At 56.4% G+C, this 19,119-nt stretch overlaps 6 protein-coding genes across 6 annotated transcripts; 3 read left to right on the plus strand and 3 right to left on the minus strand.

Moving 5' to 3' along the window:
* Window positions 1-1,082: 1,082 nt before the first annotated feature.
* On the plus strand, window positions 1,083-2,801 carry CH63R_03792 (Aminopeptidase I zinc metalloprotease; the record flags this gene model as incomplete). Its single annotated transcript, XM_018298767.1, has 1 exon — window positions 1,083-2,801. The coding sequence occupies one exon, from the start codon at window positions 1,083-1,085 to the stop codon at window positions 2,799-2,801; it is 1,719 nt and encodes a 572-aa protein (XP_018160013.1).
* Window positions 2,802-3,070: 269 nt separating this feature from the next.
* CH63R_03793 (EXS family protein) lies at window positions 3,071-6,529 on the minus strand (the record flags this gene model as incomplete). Its single annotated transcript, XM_018298768.1, has 5 exons — window positions 3,071-3,894; window positions 3,948-4,242; window positions 4,316-4,405; window positions 4,473-6,403; window positions 6,490-6,529. The coding sequence occupies 5 exons, from the start codon at window positions 6,527-6,529 to the stop codon at window positions 3,071-3,073; spliced, it is 3,180 nt and encodes a 1,059-aa protein (XP_018160014.1).
* A 2,984-nt stretch (window positions 6,530-9,513) lies between these two features.
* On the plus strand, window positions 9,514-10,833 carry CH63R_03794 (uncharacterized protein; the record flags this gene model as incomplete). Its single annotated transcript, XM_018298769.1, has 2 exons — window positions 9,514-10,130; window positions 10,233-10,833. The coding sequence occupies 2 exons, from the start codon at window positions 9,514-9,516 to the stop codon at window positions 10,831-10,833; spliced, it is 1,218 nt and encodes a 405-aa protein (XP_018160015.1).
* A 774-nt stretch (window positions 10,834-11,607) lies between these two features.
* CH63R_03795 (Methyltransferase) lies at window positions 11,608-13,192 on the minus strand (the record flags this gene model as incomplete). The annotated part of the gene is made up of 9 exons (XM_018298770.1): window positions 11,608-11,704; window positions 11,764-12,183; window positions 12,237-12,374; window positions 12,438-12,475; window positions 12,531-12,685; window positions 12,739-12,780; window positions 12,838-12,931; window positions 12,989-13,021; window positions 13,079-13,192. The coding sequence occupies 9 exons, from the start codon at window positions 13,190-13,192 to the stop codon at window positions 11,608-11,610; spliced, it is 1,131 nt and encodes a 376-aa protein (XP_018160016.1).
* Window positions 13,193-15,120: 1,928 nt separating this feature from the next.
* On the plus strand, window positions 15,121-16,563 carry CH63R_03796 (C6 zinc finger protein; the record flags this gene model as incomplete). The annotated part of the gene is made up of 3 exons (XM_018298771.1): window positions 15,121-15,258; window positions 15,405-15,906; window positions 15,971-16,563. 3 exons carry the CDS (start codon window positions 15,121-15,123, stop codon window positions 16,561-16,563), a joined length of 1,233 nt encoding a protein of 410 aa, XP_018160017.1.
* A 503-nt stretch (window positions 16,564-17,066) lies between these two features.
* On the minus strand, window positions 17,067-18,689 carry CH63R_03797 (Ergosterol biosynthesis ERG4/ERG24 family protein; the record flags this gene model as incomplete). Its single annotated transcript, XM_018298772.1, has 4 exons — window positions 17,067-17,078; window positions 17,133-17,274; window positions 17,346-17,753; window positions 17,824-18,689. 4 exons carry the CDS (start codon window positions 18,687-18,689, stop codon window positions 17,067-17,069), a joined length of 1,428 nt encoding a protein of 475 aa, XP_018160018.1.
* Window positions 18,690-19,119: the final 430 nt, after the last annotated feature.

A 19,119-nucleotide genomic window follows, 5' to 3' on the forward strand; every position in this document is an offset into this window, starting at 1 on the left:
GCTGGTATTCTCTGAGGGGAGTGCAGTAACGTTCGCCCTAGTGATAAAAGGGACGTGAGATGTGTTTACAATTGTTCGAGTAAATGTTCTGCCGAGGAATTATCAACTGAATTTCATGTATGTTAGTAGCGAGACAACAAAATAAAGACAAGGTTTGACTGCATCAGCGGGAAGTCCCCATCAGGGGCTAGTTCTGGAGAATAGGTTTTTCTCGAGAAAGTCTTCTCCGGCGAAGTTAGACGTTGCGGCTTGTGGAGGCCCCGAAACACATAGTGTAGAAGGCAGACTTGTAGTTGCACATCGGGTCGGAATCGGCAAACTGGGTGTTTTGAAAGCAGTCCTGAACCTGCATGACGCCGTTTTGAAGCTAATACAATCCTTACGCTAGCAATGACTGGTGACTCTCCGTCGTTTCAATATGAGATTTTGTCGGAGGTGTTGGTGGTATTGTTGGTGATATTGTCGATGAGATGCAAGATGAATGGATATGGTGGCATTCGGTGGTTGTGGAGGGGTTAGATGAATTAATTCTGAGGGAAAAGAACTGTGAGTATAATTGTGGTCCTGTCTTCACTTGTTCATGTGGTTTAACCGGCCCTGAATTTGGTAAACAGTTCTAATGGATGACACCATCGTCAACGGTTCTGACCTTCTTGATGGGGACAAGTGACCGATTAGATAAGAGTGGATTCCGCCCCATGGCAACGAACCTGATGAGACAAATGAAGCATCGGGCCCGTATCGGCGTCGACTCATTCGCCGGACCCAATTGGAGCTCCCCGCCGGGTGGTACCTGCGTCGGCTGAAGGTACGTACCCATCTCAGGTACCTGCCTCCCCAAGGCCGAGGGAAGCTCCAGCTGTCTTCAACCTCCCCCAAACATCCTTCTCCTCGTTCTCTACTTCCGCTTCCTCCACGCCTTATCCTTCCCACTTCTTCACCCATACACCATCGTCGCATCATCACAGGTCTCCGTTTCCGATATTGCACTGCTGCATTGGTCCAGGTCAATGAACCGCTTCCTCCTGTCCCACTCCAACACCGCCGTCCAAGCAACGCATCCCCTCGACGACTCGCCCGCCATGACTAAACACACTCCGGACTCTCTCCGCTCCCGCGTCTCTTCGCTCTCCCTCCGCCTCCAAGCAATGGAGACCGCCGAAGCTCTCTCGCGCTCCCAGTCCCCGGCGCCCTCCATGTCCGCTTCGATCTCGATGCCGTCCTCGTCTGCGCCGGTCACGGCCTCGAAGCCCTTCCTCCTCGCCGACATGAACGGCCGCTCGCCCGCCCAGAACCCCGTTTGCGAGTCATGCTGGAATAGCCTCCGCTACAGTGAGGTCAAGCAGACCACCCGAGCTGCCCATCCCTCCGCATGCAAGCTCTGCGCCGTCGCCGCCGGCAAGCCCGAGGCTTATACCCAGCCCTTTGTTGACTTCCTCTCCGAGAACCCTACAATCTTCCACGCCGTCTCCTACTTCAAGGACAAGCTCGCCGCTGCCGGCTTCACTGAGCTTCCCGCGCGTGAGAGCTGGGCCGACAAGCTGCAGCCCGGCGGCAAGTACTGGACCACCCGCAACGGCTCTGCTCTCATCGCCTTCACCGTCGGTAAGGCCTATAAGCCCGGTAACGGCGTTGCCATAGTCGCCGGCCACATCGACGCCCTCACCGCCAAGCTCAAGCCCGTGAGCTCCAAGCCCACCCGCGCCGGCTACCTCCAGCTCGGCGTCGCCCCTTATGCCGGCGCCCTCAACCAGACCTGGTGGGACCGCGACCTGTCCATCGGCGGCCGCGTCGTCGTGCGCGACGAGTCCTCCCACAAGACCACCACGAAGCTCGTGCGCCTCGACTGGCCCATTGCCCGCATCCCGACCCTGGCGCCGCACTTTGGTGTCGGCATGATGGGCCAGAACAACCCCGAGACCCAAGCCGTGCCCATCATCGGCCTTGAGTCCACCGACTCCTCTTCGACCCCCGTCGAGCCCCTCGGCCCCAAGGGCGCCTTCGTCAACACCCAACCCCCGAAGCTCGTCAAGCTCATCTCCAAGGAGCTCGGACTCGCTTCGCCGACCCAGATTCTCAACTGGGAGCTCGAGCTGTACGACTCCCAGCCCGCGCAGACTGGTGGTCTTGACCGCGAGTTCATCTTTGGCGGCCGCATCGACGACAAGCTCTGCTCTTGGGCCGCCCTTACCGGCCTCCTCGCTGCGGAGTCTGACCCCTCTGACGGCGTCATCAAGCTCGTCGCTCTGTTCGACGACGAGGAGATCGGCTCCCTCCTCCGCCAGGGCGCTCGCGGCAACTTCCTGCCGCTGACGATTGAGCGCGCCGTCGAGTCCCTCAGCGGCGCCGCCGATGTTGCCTTCGGTACTGACGTGCTCTGCCGCACCTTTGCCTCGTCCTTCCTGCTCTCGGCCGACGTGACGCACGCCGGCAACCCCAACTTCCTGGGCTACTACCTCGACGAGCACGTGCCGCGCCTCAACGTGGGCATCGCCATCTGCGGCGACAGCAACGGTCACATGACAACAGACGCCGTATCGACGGCCATCCTGCAGCGCGTCGGCGAGCTCAGCGGCGCACCGACCCAGACATTCCAGATCCGCAACGACACCCGCAGCGGCGGCACCGTGGGCCCCATGCTCAGCGCCGCTATGGGCGTCAGAGCTGCCGACGCCGGCCTGCCTCAGCTTAGCATGCACTCGATCCGCGCCACGACGGGCGCGCTGGACCCCGGCTTGGGTGTCAAGTTCTTCAAGGGCTTCCTGGACCACTGGGAGAAGGTTGACGGCGAGTGGCACTAAACTGTGCCGTGGAGTGTGGGGCGATAGAGAGAGAGAAACTCCCAAGGGGAGACTATAAGGGGGGCGTAAATACAAACGGATGGTGGTTCAAGCGCGGCGTATCGTGGATGTATGTGGACGTAGTAGGTACGAATTACGACTGATTTGTAGATTTATGTATGTACTAGCACAAACTAGACGCATCATTTTCGAACACGTTCAAGAGGTGCATGATCTTCGTCCATCGTTTGTGCAGGTGTTGGACTGTATTACTTCATATTAGATTACCATTACTGGTGCATCGGCCTGCGGTCCCCGTGGTCGTGGACCAGACTCTCGGCCTCGCGGATCTCCATCGAGTCCGCCGCCGACCCGCCCGACCGGCCTTCTTCCCCGTCCTCGTCCTCGTCTTGCCCGTCTTCCGATCCGTCATCGTCATCGTCGTCGTCATCGTCGTCGCTGGCCATGCCGCCGGCCTCCTCCAGCTGCTCCGTGTCGGCGTCGATGGGCTTCCTCTTCTTTTCGAAATCCTGCCTGTGCGCCTCGGCGATGATCCTTGAGAAACTGCGCTGCACCGCCGTGAAGCCGGCGCCCATCTTCCTCTGCCGCAGCGTTCCGCCGCCGCCCTCCTCGTCCAGATCCTGGCCCGTCGCCGTCGTCGGCCTGGCCGTCGTGGTGGCTCCTGACGACGCGGCGTTCCTGGAGTTGCTCGCCGTCTCGGCGATGTTGCTGTCCTTGACGTCGTCGTCGCCGCCTCCCTCGGCCATCTCGGGCGAGCGGCGCGAGACGAGCGGCTCGATATGGTAAGGCAGGGGCACGTCGCGCGAGGCCTTATACTGGGCGACGTTGGCGCAGTGCTCGTTCTCGACACGGAAGAGGGTCCACATGCCGCGGCGCGACACTTCGGCAAGGGCGACGAGGAACGAGACAATGGTGGAGTGCTGTGTATCATGGGTGAAAATGGCATAAAAGATCCAGGCGAAGCGGAGGACCGGGTCGGTGACCATGACGAGATAGTACGGCCAGCGCTTCTTAAGGCCTGTGATGTCGCGCAGGAGCCAGTGGCGGCTGTGCGGCTGCAGAAGGGAAAAGTCCATGAAAAGGTCCCAGATGGCTTGTTCTGTCAGATTTCCTCGGCGTGAGATAGAGCAGGTGCAGGCGACTTACACGTATAGATGGCGTTGATGGTTGAAAAGGTGATGAACATGGCCAGGTGGCCGTGGGTGTTGTTGATGCGGTACATTGAGAGCGACATAGCAGCGAGGATGGACATGATGTACTTGCCGCCGTTCACCAGATGGGGAAAGATGTTCCTTGTGTCCCTGTAACGGCGTAGGCATTGTAGGAATCGCCATATCGGAGGCAGGGCGCCGAGGAAGCCGAGCAGGCGGGAGTGGCTCGAGTTGCACTGAACGGGGTTCTCCCAGGCGTTTGCGTATATACAGAAGAACAGCTCAATGTTCTGGACAGAGGGAGAGAGACGTCAGCCAAGAAGGAAGCGTGCGAGGCGAGTGAAGACCGCAAGATCAACTTACACACATGGCGTATGTCAGGGAGCAGTAAATATCGCCGAGGAAGAAGTCCCTGAACTCGACGGGATACAGGCCAGCGAGCAGGAGGCGCCACTACGAGAGCTGTATGTCAGTCTTCTTCTTCTGTCACTCTGTAACAATGATAGTCGATGCGACTTACATGAGCGTAAGCGAACCACTTCCGGCTCCTCGCCATGAAGATGGGCGCAGGCAAGAAGATGATAAAGGCCGACAAGGCGATGAGGGCGACAGGGTAGTACTCGTATACCTCGTCGGTGCCGTACTCGCTGAAGTTGAGCCAGATGAAGACGCCGAAGATGAAGGTGAAGAGGCTGGGAAACTCGGCCAGCTGCCGCCAGTCGAGGTTATTACGGGTGTCGAACTCGAAGATGAAGGGGTAGTTGATCTTGTTGCGTGTCCAGACGGCGCAGTTGACGCAGAACATGCAAAACAGCAGGAGCATCAGGAAGTAGCCGCCGTAGATCTGGAGCAGGTAGGCCGTGCGCGACCGCACCTCGGGGTCGTTGTCGAAGAGGAGCTGGGCGCCGAAGACGGTGCCCTGGATGGCGAAGACCAGGCCAGTGCCCAGCAGGATGCCGCACCTAAAGGCGCTGCCGGACTCGTCGCCGGGCCGCCGGCTCAGGCTCCGCAGCTTGCCGGCGGCGATCTTGTGGTTGCCGCGCTCGAAGTAGCGGGCGTAGAGGTCCTCGACGGCCTTGATGTGACCGTCGACGGCGTCGCTGTTGACGAACCACGACTTGTTGACTTTTTCGTTCATGTAGCGGTACTGGGGGCGGGCGTTGACGGCCTTGTCGTACTTCTTGTTCAGCTTTCGGAAAGCGGTCCGGTTGAGAAGGGCATAGGACTTGAGCAGCTCAAGGCCGCGGTAGAACTCTTGCAGGGCGAGCTTCAGTTTTCGCTTGGCGGTGCGGTAGGGCACATCGTGCTCGTAGGGCCTGCGGATGTAGTCGCGGGTCGCGTCGCCGCCCTCGGCCGGGCGCATGGCGGGTGTCTGCGCCATCTTGGAGAGGGCGCGCGAGTTGGGACCAGGACGGAAGATCTTGGACTTGACGGGGTCGATCCAGCCGAGGGGTCCCTTTTGGGGGCCGTCGCGGTCGCCTTGGTTTCCGTTCAAGAAGTCGATCTCGGCCTGGCGCTTCTGGGCGTGCAGCTCCTGGGTGCGGCGGTTCCTCATCTCGTGCAACTGTTCCTTGAGCAGGGCGAGACGCTCGCCGGCCTGATCCTCCTTCAGCTTATAGAAGGCCTCGACCTTTTGGAGCTCCGAGTCCAGAAACTCAAAGAACTCCTTCTCCTTCTGCCTGACGACGTCCAGGGCCAAGCCCTGTAGGCCATATTCCGGATTGGTGCCGACGCGGTTCAGGGGCGAGGCGGTGGAGAAGAGTCGGCGGAGGCCAGCCCGCGGCGAGGCGTTGTATCCGGGGCCGATGGTCGCCGGGTGAGGCAGTCGCAGTGATGACGGGGTGCGTTCGTGGTCGGTGGCAGCGGGTGTGCCGGCCGCAACAGGCGCACCGGCGATCATGGAAGTGCTTCTCTGGATGGCCTGGCGTGCCGTGGGCGCTTCTTCCTGCATGGAGGCGGCTTGTGGGCTAGTGTCGTTCTGATGGGATGGCACGCGCATAGCCGGCCCAGGGAGCTCAAAGGTGGTCTTGCGGCCCAAGGGGTTTCCGGTCTCGTAGTGAGGCGGCGTATGAACGAAGCTCCCGTATTGCAAGTCGGACGAGCCATCGTTCATGCCTCGACGGTCGCTTTGGACAGCGGCAGGGATCGATCGTGCGGGTGTTGTCACGGGCTTCTGGCGGGCCGAGCCGACCGGGGCCGGGCTGTCGCGCAGCGAGGTGCGCTCATTGGGATGGTTCTGGTTGGGGCCCTTGGAGTGGGCAGCGTGTTTCTGAGAGTGAAAGGGCGAGTGGCCGTGGAACAAGCTTGAGGTGATGCGGTTCTCGATCTTGGCGGCGTTGTTGTTGTTATTGTTGTTGTTGAGGGGGCTACCGTTGGCGCGGTTGATGGCGCGCGAAACGGCCTTGACGTACTTCTTGCCGGCCTTGTAGTTGAGGTACTTGATGCGCCATTCTAGCGAGGGTTAGCAGAGAAGAAAGAAGGGGGAGAGCGCGGCAGAGACATTGGACAGAGAAAAGACAGAGAAAAGACAGACAAACCTGGTACGAGGTCCTGCTCGAGCTCCTTTGCAAACTTCATGACGTAGTGGCGTCGGCGGAGCCCTCTACACGGCGGCGGGCGACCTGGCTGAACAGCGAATTCCGAGAGGACGGGCGAGCCAACGCCATGAACTCTCTCAAGACGAGATCTGGGCTGTCAGGGTGGCAGCGAGGGGTTGCGTGTGGTTTGTGTGCGTGTGTCTGCAAAGGTGTCGTGTTTCGTTTGGAGCGAAATGTCGTGTATCCCGGGCTTCTTTCTTTTTTTGTTTTTTCCCCCTCCTAGAAACAACAGGAATTGTTTCTTTCTCGAGGTGCGCGCTCTCGCCAAGCTCCGCTCACGGACCACTAGCCCCGCCCTCTTTCGTCTGTTTTTACTGCCAGTGTCTTATCTTGTTTATCGCTCCCGCTTCCCTCAGTGCTGAAAGCCCCACTGCCTGCTGGACGAAACGCCGCCTGTTCAATGAGGGGTGCAGGCGTGAGCCACCGGGCGCTGTTCTGCCCGCCCATGACACCTTACGTAGGTATCTATCTATGGCACCTAGGGAGGTAGGTATCGCAATTTAGGCAGGTAGGTAGATAGTTGGGTACATAGTAGAAGCTCCTTGGTGGACTTTCGCTTATGTCAGCTCGGCATGTATTCCGGTGGCCGTTTTCCTTTGAATTTTGTCTCCTCCACCACTCTTCATCTCGGCTTCCCTCCAGCCTCCCACACCAAGACTGGCAACGAACCTCTACAGAAACAACGTTGTGTCCTGCGGAATAGTGTTCTGCCCGGCTGGACAGCCATTGTTTGGCCCAGGGATCCAGATCCATCGACAGAAAAGGCCCGTGTCAAACCGTCCCGATGGCAGACAGGTGGTCGGACAAGGTCTTGGACGGAACTTCAGACGAGAGCTTCAAGGGTCCAGCCGGCTCCATTAAATAAATCTGTTTTCTCAACACCGTCCCGCACAGGGTTCGCGAGTCAACGCCACATTGTCATCTGTCACTCGGGCCCCTCGTGTCGATTTAGCCAGGGATGGACTGTCTAGTGGGAGTGCAGACACCAGGCACGGCATTCCATCCATCATCCATGACGGCGAGCTCTGGCTTCCGAATCCCCGAATGGCCTCATGTGAAGAAAAGCTTGAACTCACGGACGGCTATACGCGGCGGTCTGTCACCATCACCGCCATCCTCACACCCTTAATTACACGGCCAGCAACAGAGCTTGGCGCACACATGTCCGGAAATGCGCGCGCGACTGAATCGACACCAGACCCCATTTCCCCGCCAAACAGACAAATCCTGGTTGTTCTCAGGTATCGCGCCATTCAGCTGCCTCATTAGGGGTAGACAAGGCCGAGAAACCGAGGCTTGCCTCGTTTTCGAACATGAAAAGACGCAAACTTCCAACAGCATCCTGCATATCGACGCCCCAACAGTCTCCACGGATGTCGATGTCGACGCAGCCGGGTGGAGGTGCTGTCGAGTGATGGGGTGCACTTCACCGCATCGGGGCATCCCGTTAACGCGCCGGCCCTGGTTCCCTCGGTTCCCCGGGAACTAGGCCAGTCCAGCACGAGCTAGCTAGGGTCTCGCCATGTCAAACGGCCTCCCCTCCCTCAGCATATTGCGTGGAGAGAAGGGAGCCAGTGAGGGAGAAAAGAACGCCGTTGACGGGCGGCCTTCCCTGGCGCCGCGCTGGGTTGACGTTCGAAATTCTGCACTAAATAACGTACGGTGATGGGCAATGGCAGATTGACGCACGATTGCAGCCAGCATTGCAGCCTGCACGGTCGACGGAGCCGTCTCCCAAAGGAGAGAGATGTTTGCTGATAACTCTGCAGACAGCTCGGACTGTGACTTGATCCAGTTCTTGAGACACATTCTGCGGGTCTCACACAGCCAACGCCAGTTCATTCCCGACCAAGACCATTCGCATACAACCTCGAGTAACCTTGGCCCCCAGCACCTGATGGAGAGCCCTCCGCTCAGCGGCCAACTCATCAACGTCGACGAGTCTTGTCCAACCACCCAGTTACACCAGCCACGAGTTCACGAGGTGCCGTCGTAGCAAGCACAGCAGCTGATCTCTGTCTCACCGCGGGAAACACGATCCACAACGATTCTCGTGGCGTCGTCTCCGCTCTTAAGAACAAGCAAGGACTGGCTTGCTCGGTTTACCCCCTACAAGAGAGGACGGCGGTGGGAAGGGGGGGGGGGGGGGGGGGGGGGGCTTCGCTTGTGGCACAGTGACGGTCACCTCCTGTTGGTTCGGTTGGTTGTTTTCCTGTTGGAGCACGAGAGCGCTGTTGGAGATGAGTTTCCTAATATGGGACAAGATGGGCCCTCCTATCATCCATGCGCCGCCTACGCCGCACTCCAGCCCAGCCCAACCCAACAACAGACCCAGTTATACGACAAGTGTGGACTCACTGAGGACTGTGTAGCTTTTGCCTGTATAATGATATCCTTGCTTTTTCACGTATGCATCGGAGCATGTTTGGGCAGAGAAGAGGGAGTGGGGAAGCAACATGAGCGGGCGGTGGTCCTTTTCTTCTTCCTCTCACATCCCACCCAAACCCTGCAACCCAGGCTTGGGAACAACAACTGCAACAGTGGTTGGCCGAGTCTCACGACCTCTTTACCAAGTTGCCGGGACGCTTAAACACTCGACAGCCTTGATTGGTTTGCATATCGCTCCCCTGAGGCGAGAGCATGTATCTGAGACACCTGTATGAGCAACCAACCCGTCTATATCAGGTCTGACTACCCTCATTCCACCACACACCACACCCCCCACCCCGGGCCGTGAGACACTCTGGCTTGCCCTCTTATTCTTATTTGGCGAGGAGGTCCTCCGCCCTCCCTTTCTCTTCGTTCGAGCTGTGTTTGAGGCTTTGAACGACAGAATCCTTCCTTCGACATACACACCCCCCTTCGACTCGACTGAGACTCCACACCGTGCGGTGCGTTCCATCGTGAACTCGACAACCGTCCATTCGAGAATCCTCACGTCGACTACCGTCATACAAGGCCGCAATGGACCCGCCGAATCTGATGCACAGGGCCTCTGAAAAGTGCCGGAGGGGCCTGAGACGAACGTTTTCGAGCGGCAAGACACGGCCAGAAGCCAACGGCCACGGCCACGGCCACGGCGGTGATAAGTCGGGTGTAAGTGGACGCTGGAGAGCGAGCTGGTCCTCGTTTTCGACAGCCTTCCTCTCCGCGGGAAGGGCCAGTAAGGAGTACAAATCCACGGCCGTCGAGGACGTCATCCCGGAATGCGTTCCCACCGTCGCCCATTTCCCCTTCTCACAGCTCCCTCCCGAGATACGCCATCAGATTTATCAGGAATACTGGGTCGTCTCCGGGGTCTCGAGACACGCGTTCCTGCACAATGGCAAGCTCGTGCACTCGCCCTGTATCACGGACCACGAGGCACCGGACGAGAGGCAGGCCGGCGTCGCCAGGGCCTTTGCGGCGTCGGGCAGCAAGGCCGAGGTGCAGTCACATCCCCTGTGGGCCAAGAGGATGGCTTCGAAGTGGTGCAATCACTGGAGGTGCGAGGAGCTGTGGCAGGACATACAGGACGGCAAAGATTTTGACGCCCACAAGACGCTGTCTTACAGGTCTCTTCTGCTGTCTTGTAGATGGATGTGAGTTGTTGGCCCACGACCCTTTCCAGTTAACTGCCACTCCTCGACGACGACTCTTTCTCCCGAGGTGAAAAAGACTAACCCCGACCACCTCAGATACAGGGAATGCCACCCGTCACTCAAGGAGCACCAGTCCATCACGGTCACGGACGGCCAGACCCTCCATCGCGTGCTCTACTTCCCGCGGGCCAGCTACCTCGACCAGGCCACCGCCCTCAACATCTCCCTGCGCGAGGACAGCGGCAACTACCTCTACCTCAACGCCACCAGCATGTGGTTCGTGCTCCTGGACGACGACTTCGCCGCCGCCCGCGTCTACCTCTGGCTCGACGCCGAGTGTCCTCTCACCCGCCGCCTGCTGACCGAGTTCCGCAAGATCCTCGGCAACGTGCCCGACGCTCTCGCCCCGCGCCTGACCATCGACTTCCCCTGCGACGCCCACGACGGCTTCTGGGCCTGGGACGAGGTCGAGGTCGACACCTGGGACGTCTGCGCCCGCAGCGGCGGGAGGAAGACGGAGCCGCCGCTGGAGCCCAAGTTCAACGTCGTCGCGAGGGGCAGGCAGAGGTTCAACGAGACCGCGGGGGGGTACGTGAGCAGCGCGGACGCGGGGCGGCCGAGGCGGAGGGTCTTGAAGGACAGCAATCCGTTCGAAGACATTCTTCTGTACGGGCGGGGGTTTCTTGACAAAGAGTACGTGTAGGAGGGTGTCCTGGAGGGTCACTCAAGATGCTGGTTATGGGAATTGGGAAGCGAGGGCGAGGTCTCTGGTGGCCTTCCGCTATGGGTAATACTGATAACGTTTTTCTCCCCTGGGTATTTTGAGCGTGAGAGGTGACTGGATCGCAAACATGATATCATGCCAGACAATTCATGGCTGATTCCACCCGTAGCTTCTGAGACGTCAGGTCCACTAATAGATATCTGATAGATTCGTTTGGGCGACAATACCGTGACAACCTTTGTGGAGAAGAAGCCAGAGTCTCAATGCCAGCCTACTTAGACGTTGCACTGTAGTAGTTGTAAACCGTTACCGGGCCAGCTAGTAAAGTTAGTATCTCGTTCTCAAGTGGTTAACGTTGTCAGGCTGTTGTTATCAACAGCCAAGTGTCATATGATCGCGTCGGTCAGGTTTGAACACTTAGACCCGCATGGTTTTTCAAAAACAGAAAAAAAGCATCACACCCAGCTACGCCACTAAGAACAAATGAGGAGTGCCAAAAAGCACTAGAGTGCCAATGGGTTCATCAAGCCATGCTCCACGTCGGACAAAAAGTGGTTGTTACCAAGGTCGCAGTCATGTTATCAAAACCACTCCAGACATATCAACATGGCTCAGACTTCAGCAGCTTGTATGTCTTTTTTCTTTAATGCCAATTTCTCTCCCCGTTGTTCATTCTCCTGCGCCAAGACATGTCAACTGGCGACTCGCCAAAGTAATACTTCTGTGAACTACCAAAAGCCAATCACTCGTTCACTAGGCCGAGGCCACCGCCACCGGGGCCTCTGCCGCCGCGGGCGGCGCCTCCTCCTCCTCCTCGACCTTCAGAGGCTTCCTTCCATAGATAGACCACCTAACAAGGTTAGCAATGGCGCGTCAGTCGAAGAGCTGGGGGGTTGGGCCGCCACTCACATCTTGTAATAGGCGTGGATATTCCTGTTCCCGAGGTCCTTGCGGGCCTCCATTGCAAGCAAGAGAACCTCCTCCCTCGTCCAGTCCAACCCTCTTGTTAAGGGAGCCATGAAAAAGCCCTCGAGGTTGGGGCTGAGATTTTCGTAGTTCCAGATGCCCAGCTCCTTGTGTCTGTGGTCCTTGGCCCAGGGGTTTGTCGGCCACTTGAAGCAATTTATGTGGACGTCCTCGAACCCGACATCTTTCATGACACCTACAAGGCGACCGACATCCTCGAAAGGGGATCCGAGGGCAGCCAACGCTTCACACCACAATCGAACAGCCTTCATCAAAGAAGAATCCTCAGTGAGTGTTCCGTCGTCCGAAAGGGGAACGGCGTCGCCTTCGTTCAGCTCCAAATAGCCGCCAGGGCTCAGGTTTCTAGGCGCAGAGATTAGACCTTGGTTCGGGCCTGGGGAGGGCACAAGACCAACTTGTAGCATTCCCTGATGTATTTCTCCCAATTGGAAATACTTCCGGTCATCAAACGGCTGTGGATATAGTCAAAAGGTTGTGAGAATGTCCACGACTCCTCAACATCGTCAACCTCGAACTTGACGTTGGGGGGTACGCTGTTGGAGCGATTAGCGTTCCGAAGATTCAAAGCGCGTGGCTGTGATCAGGAGGCACCGTACAAATCAGTCGGAACCGGCGACAGATCGACGCCAGTTACCTGTCGGTATCCATGTCAGTGAGGTAAATACAGCAGTTCAGGTTCTCCCACTCACGTCGGCTTCGGGATGATCGTCGCCGAAGTCGATGGCCCAGATTCCAGATCCGGTGCCCACGTCAAGGACCCGTCCGACCTTGGCTCCCAGTTCATTCGGTGGCGCAGTTCCAAGTTTGTCATGGAATGAGCGGATGAACATGTTGTGCTGCAGGTCTATATCCCCTTGGTCTTAGCTTGGGCACAAGTCAAGTAAGGGGAGCGCTCACCGAGTCGGTCGTGCTCCTGGTCGTCATTGGGGAGCGTGTATTCTAGCACCGGTTAGCCTTTCGCTAGACGACGTTACTCCCAAATACCGGCTGACATACTCCCATCTTTGTATGCATGGTACGTCCGTCCATTTTCCTTTCGGTAATCCAGAATGGAACTGGTTATACTTGTGGTCGAGGAAGTCAGACTTTGCTGTGATACTATGTCAGTTTCCGCATCCCCGGCCAGGGCTGGGTTTTGGGCACTCACGTGGCTAATTGACGAACCATCATCATCCGAGAACTGAAGGCGAAAGGGTCAGTTGGTCCGAAGGTTGGACTGGCTCCAGAGAAGTCTTACATCGTCAGCTGCAAGGATGTTCTGGTCCCCAGCCGTACCTGCAGGTGGCGCCTGAGCAACGGCGGGAGATGGGGCATTCCCTGTTGCCGCGGGAGTCGTGGCGTTGTTGGACATCGTGAGAATAGAGATACTCTTGTGGCAGTAAAGTGGTGTCTAAACATGAGTGAGAAGACCCTCTGGTCCACAGGAGACCCTGACTATATACCAGCCTCGTACGACCTGGTTCAGACTCGCTACGCGGTGGTTTATCCACTTTGGGAAACCCCTGGCCTGTTGGTCTTGTTACCCCTCTTCTCGGCTGGAGAAAGTTATGCATGTTTGCTGCAGTCCACGTCTTCGTACACTCCAGAAAACATGCAGCATACCCCCCCTCCCCTGGCGATGGCGACTCTCCTGCCCGGAAGAGCAGTTGGTTTGCGGCGCGGGCACTAGCTGGGCGGCTTCACGGCCGCTTCCGCGGATCCAATTTTGTCTTGAGCTGTTGCGCCGTACACTCCACCCACATGCCTTGTCTAACCCGATAACAGGATGCAGAAAATCACAGGGGTTTGGACTCGGACATGGCCTGAATTGTGGTGGGTGAATTGGCACGTGGTAGAGCGTGTGAAGTTACCAATGGCTGTGAGACTAACTAAGATTAAACGATGCCTTTGGCATCCTGGTGCTGTCAATTGTGTCAAATCTTAGCAAACTGTTGCACTTGAGATGCTCCCAGTAACTAAGTTCTATAAGTCTGCCCGTCAAATAACTTGTCGACCTAAACTTGCGCAGCACTATGACTGTAATTGGGGCGCCGTTAGGTTCACGGAAGCAATCGCCTTCGTGCTTGAGTTTCTATTGATTGCCTTTTAACCCTGGTTTGAAGAGCTTTGCAGACTCCAGTATCTTACAATCGATTAGGTCAGGACATTTACATGTGTTATTGATAGTGTTCTCCTGCGAAACTGGTCCCGCCATGCAATTTCGTGATAGGTATAGCTAGACAAGATGAAAATTGAAAATTCCCTCTACACTATTTCATAAGTTACGTTTAGCCCTTGCATTCTATTCTGGGGGTTTCGATATCATCCGGGGCCCAGGACACGCGCCCGCACAACAGGATCGAAGATCAGGGTGGGGGGAAAGCTGCATGACGCATTAAAAGGCCTGTAGTGTTCGGTTTTCACGCAGTGTCTAGTTACCTCCTCCAGATTCTTCATCGCACCCAAAGACAACCGATGAGCCTCATTTCCCTATCCTCATCACTGTATTCGTGTTCGTAGTGGTCTTGGACTGTAGTTCCGAGCTTCTGAGATTCATCTTTAAGTCAGCATGACAATTATGTTGCGCCGCGGCCTAGAGATTAGGTCCAAATCTATCGGGTTTCCTATATTCTGATCTCACATGAGTAATGAATGGGCAGACTGCGCATGGATGATAACGGTTGCTAGGAGTGAGTGAAAGGTAGTTGGTGATTCGGAATTGTGACTGACACGTCGCTTGATTAACTCCTCCAATCTATGAGCATCAGAACACAAATAGCAACTTCCTCGGTTATCTATCAACCCAAACAGAGTCCAACACAAGATGTGTTGAACCGTTGTAGATTGTACCCATTTGTTTGTATTGAGGAAAACATCATTGGGTGTCTAAAGCTGCTACAAAGGCGCCGATGCTTCAACTCGCTTATCAGCTTACAAATACAGTGGATATACAATCACAATATCTAATATCATAGTAAGAAATTGTAGAGTCATTAATGTGTTAATATTCTACCATCTCTACTCAAGAAACTACGAATAAAAAGATGTCTAGTGTCGTGGACTTGGTCTCCCGACGACAAGCCAAGGCGTTGATGACTACAGAATAACCGGATTCGGCTTGGTCCCCGAGATATTCGTATCTAACCGACAAATACGAGCACTGCCGACGTGCGGAGCTCCGTCGGTGTTATGAAGCACCGCCCTTCGGGTCATCTTTGCACGTCGAATCATCAAATTATTCTCACTCGACGTCAAATTCAACATTGTCCGCCCCTGATCATCAGGTACATCCCATCTCGCATGACATCCCGAGCAGGGGGGGTTCGAAGAGCAGCGATGGAAATCCTATCGGAGCGCAGAGACGCGTCCCAACCCTCGAAGAAGCCGCATCGAAAGTCCAAACTCGGATGCCACACCTGCAAGAGGCGCAAAATAAAGGTTCGTGGGGTGAAGCCCCTTCCATACGTCATTCTTCCCCCCGGCAGTGTTAGACACGCCCAATGACGGCTTGAAGCTTTCACTACGCTTTCTACCGCTGAACAAACGTTGTTTGTATCATCAACTAACGTGATCTCTCGGCCAAGTGTGACGAGCTGAGGCCGGCATGCCAAAATTGCGTTCGGCACTTGGTCCACTGCGACTTTCTGCAGAGCAACCCAACACCAGTGCCCCTTCGCAGCATGCACATCACGTTGCAGAGCACTCCCAGCATCGCGGATGAGGCTGCGCGGCCGCTGCAAAAACCGCCGCCGGTTGACCAGGAGCTCAACTTTGTCGACCTGGAGCTCATCCACAACTTCACCACATCCGTGTACATGACGTTGTCAACGGACTCTCTCGTCCGCCACATGTGGAGGGTCTCAGTCGTGCGCATGGCGCTGAAATGCGAGTACGTGATGCGCACGCTGCTATCTATCTCGGCGTTGCATCTCGCGCATCAACAGCCCGAACGCAAGGAAGGGCTGGTGGCCAAGGCTCTGCTGTATCACCGGTCAGCCAGCAGGGAGGCCATGGAGCTCATGAGCGGCCTCGACGAGCGCAATGCGGAGAACCTTTTTCTGTTCTCGCTCCTGACAATCTTCTTCGGTAAGCCGTGTTGTTATTTTCGTTTGTCTCTACCTAGAAATTGACAACTGACCAAGTCTTCTAGCCCTTGCATCCGGCCGCTATCTCAAGGAGTCGGTTGTTGTTTGGGAATCTGCGTTTCCAGACTGGACATTTCTTCTCTCGGGGGCAGTTTCGCTCATCAAGCTGCTGAATTCAAGGAACTATGAGGGACCACTCACTCCCCTCCTGACCTACGCCACGGAGCGCTTCTTCACCGCCCGGGACGACTCGCGCGCCCAACCAGGAGCACTCGAGGGTCTCCGGCAGCGCGTGAACGGCAGCGACACCGACAGAGACCTGCTCCGGATCTACAACCTGGCCATCGACGAGCTCCGGCACCCCATGTCCCTCGCCATGCACGAAGGGGGCCGCGACATGGACATCATGGACATCTTCATTTGGAAGTACTTCGTCTCGGACGAGTTCCTGCCGCTACTCAAGACGCCGGGCGCGAACCAGGAGGCCATCGTTATCTACGCGCACTTCTGCATCGTCCTAAAGAGACTGGAGAGCCAGTGGTGGCTGCAGGGCTGGGCGACGCACTTGATATCGCAGGCGTGGGAGCTGCTGGACGAGGGCCACAAGGCGTGGATCCAGTGGCCGATGGAGGAGCTGGGATGGGTGCCGCCGAGCTGAACCAGAATCAATCCAAGTAGGAGTAATATATGGCATTTTCGACATTCCCCGCCAGTCTCATCCCTGTCCAAGTGTTTATGAAGATATATTCGTCCAGCAGACAATCTAATCCGGCATCATGTTGGGCCGAAGGACGCTGTAGCCCAGCAGAGAGGCGCGGCATTGCTGCTAGGATATGGTAAGAGCAACGGGTACAACAGAAATAAGTCTATGAGTCGTTGGAACTTTAGGACAGACAATAGATGTTATCAGCACGGAAAGAGAACGTGACCAATCATGTGAGGGCTGCCACGAGGACTTTGTATTGTGGGAAGCCGTCCCATACTAATAGCACACATGGACTCACACCTCGATGGACCGTACTGGCGAAAAGCCATTCGACTTCTTTTCTTCAAGCAGATGTCCGCTGTGCATCTTGAAAACACCTGAGACTCGGGATCATTCTGCATCTTGACCTCTTTGACCGACAAGCTCTGCTGTTCATAGTGCAAGCTCCAAGACCGCTAGATGATGTACTTAAAGGCCTTTAGTTTTAAGATCCAAAAGGCACTGATCAGATACACACTCACAGGGATGAAAATGTATGGGACTTCTCTCTCATACTGCTTCCAAGCCTCGCCGTACTTTCTTCGGCATCGGTTCATGTCTCTGTTGGTGCGGTGGATAACCATAACCATGAAGAAGACGAAATAGAACCAGGGAAACGGGCTCCTGTGTTCCCAAGGTCAGTCAGAGCCGGGTAAAACAACGCGAAGCCTTGAGACCGAGCAGACGTTACGTACTTGAACCCGGTGATCAGGCCCCACGAGAAGGAGAAGAACATGTCCGGGACATAGTTCGGCTTCCGGATGATGGCGAACCACCCGTCCACCATGATGCGGTCGCCCGCGTCCGTCTCGATGACCTTGGGATTCTCGATCGCCTGCCAGGGCACCTGGGGGAACGTCCTGCGCCTGACCAGCTGGCCCCTCTCCTGGTGCCGAAATGCGTTCTTCTGGCCGTTGGCGCTGTCCCACATCCAGTAGAAGAAGAGATAGGCGACACTCAGTGCGGTCAGTGCAAAGGGGTTCCAGTGGTACTCGGAAGGGTCGTGGTTGGCGAGGTACAGGGCGCAGTGGCAGTAGGTGAATGGCACGCCGGCCATGTTCCAGAAGGTGAGCAGGAACCCGAGCTTCTCGAAGTACATGTCCCTGAATCGTGTCTGTGTGAGTCGAGTTCTAGGTACTTCTGAGCGATCATGGTTATGAGGGTGGAACATACCAGCTGGTGATGATCATCTGCTCTGCTTTGGCACAGGCGTTGGCGTAGAGGTAGTGTGCGCCGGCCAGAAACACCACCTCGCCCGAGACGTATCCGTATCGCTCGTATTGCCGGGCCGCGACCGAGCATGTGATGAGGAACAAGATGAACCATGGGATCCGGACCTCGTAGAACATTTTGAAATCCAAGATGCCGATGCGCGGGTTCAGCTCGGCGCCCATGAAGAAGTCGTATATCGGGTAGCCCGTGAGCCGGTGCGTGCGTCCGCGGATGACGGCCTGGAAGTAGACGACGAAGCTGTTCAGGAACCCGGAAAGGATGGCGACGGTCATGAGGGACCCGAACTCATCGATCAAGGTGTAGAGCGGGAAGATGCCGGTGGCGTGCAGGACGGCGGCGATGGCAAGCGTCGCGTAAAAGCTGGTGAAGGCCGAGCAATAGTAGGGAAGCCGCTTGCCCCCCTCGTGGCGGAGCGGGCGCCCATAGTTGAGCACGCCGGGCATGTAGCAGTACATGAGAGCCTCACCGATGAAGAAGGTCCAGTAGACGGCCCAAGCCTTGGTCGTCGGGTAGGCTCCCTCATAGACAAGATGGGCAAGGTGACGGCTGAAGCCAGACCAGCTCTGGCCAGGTGCGGGCAGCGGAGCTTGACCGTCGTAGTATGTTGCGCCAACCCACATGTACCACATCACTAAGGGGAACCCGATCATCAGCGCTGAAGTTCCAAGCGAGCCGCCAAACTCGAACTCGTCCGAAGCGCCATCTCTGTATTTGGTGGACAGAGACATGGCGGGAGCATCGTGGGCTCCTGTGTTGTGTTGGACACGCGTTGAGGACGCCACCTTGGTCCTTTGCTTGGAGCTCATGGCTTACTACTATGTGTAATGGAGAGTTTACGCAAGAAAGAGCTAAGAAGAAGGAGGAGCAGAAACAAAAAGCGTAGAGTGATTTTGGATTGCCGTTGAAAGCCAGGAACGTGGAGCCATCGGTTCAACTCAGAAGCTGAGATTTCTCACGGTATAAATACGACAAGTTCATCTCACAGAATGACGCTTCTACCAAAGATTTCTGTGCCTCAATACAGCAAAAGGGTGATCTCGTTCATGCATACTTCGTGTAGCATACTTGGGGCGACTCTCTCTCATGCAGGTTTCGTGTAGCAATGCTTGCTCAGGATCCGAGTGGGTCTCCATGGATCCATCTGCGTAAGACATTGTCAACTGCTGAGCTTACACCCTCTAGTCTAGACCTATCACATACTAGATCCAAGCGAGATGAGAACAGTCCCTTAGCGTT

This window comes from Colletotrichum higginsianum, chromosome 3 (assembly GCF_001672515.1).
Source record: "Colletotrichum higginsianum IMI 349063 chromosome 3, whole genome shotgun sequence".
Classification (NCBI taxonomy): Eukaryota; Fungi; Ascomycota; class Sordariomycetes; order Glomerellales; family Glomerellaceae; genus Colletotrichum; species Colletotrichum higginsianum.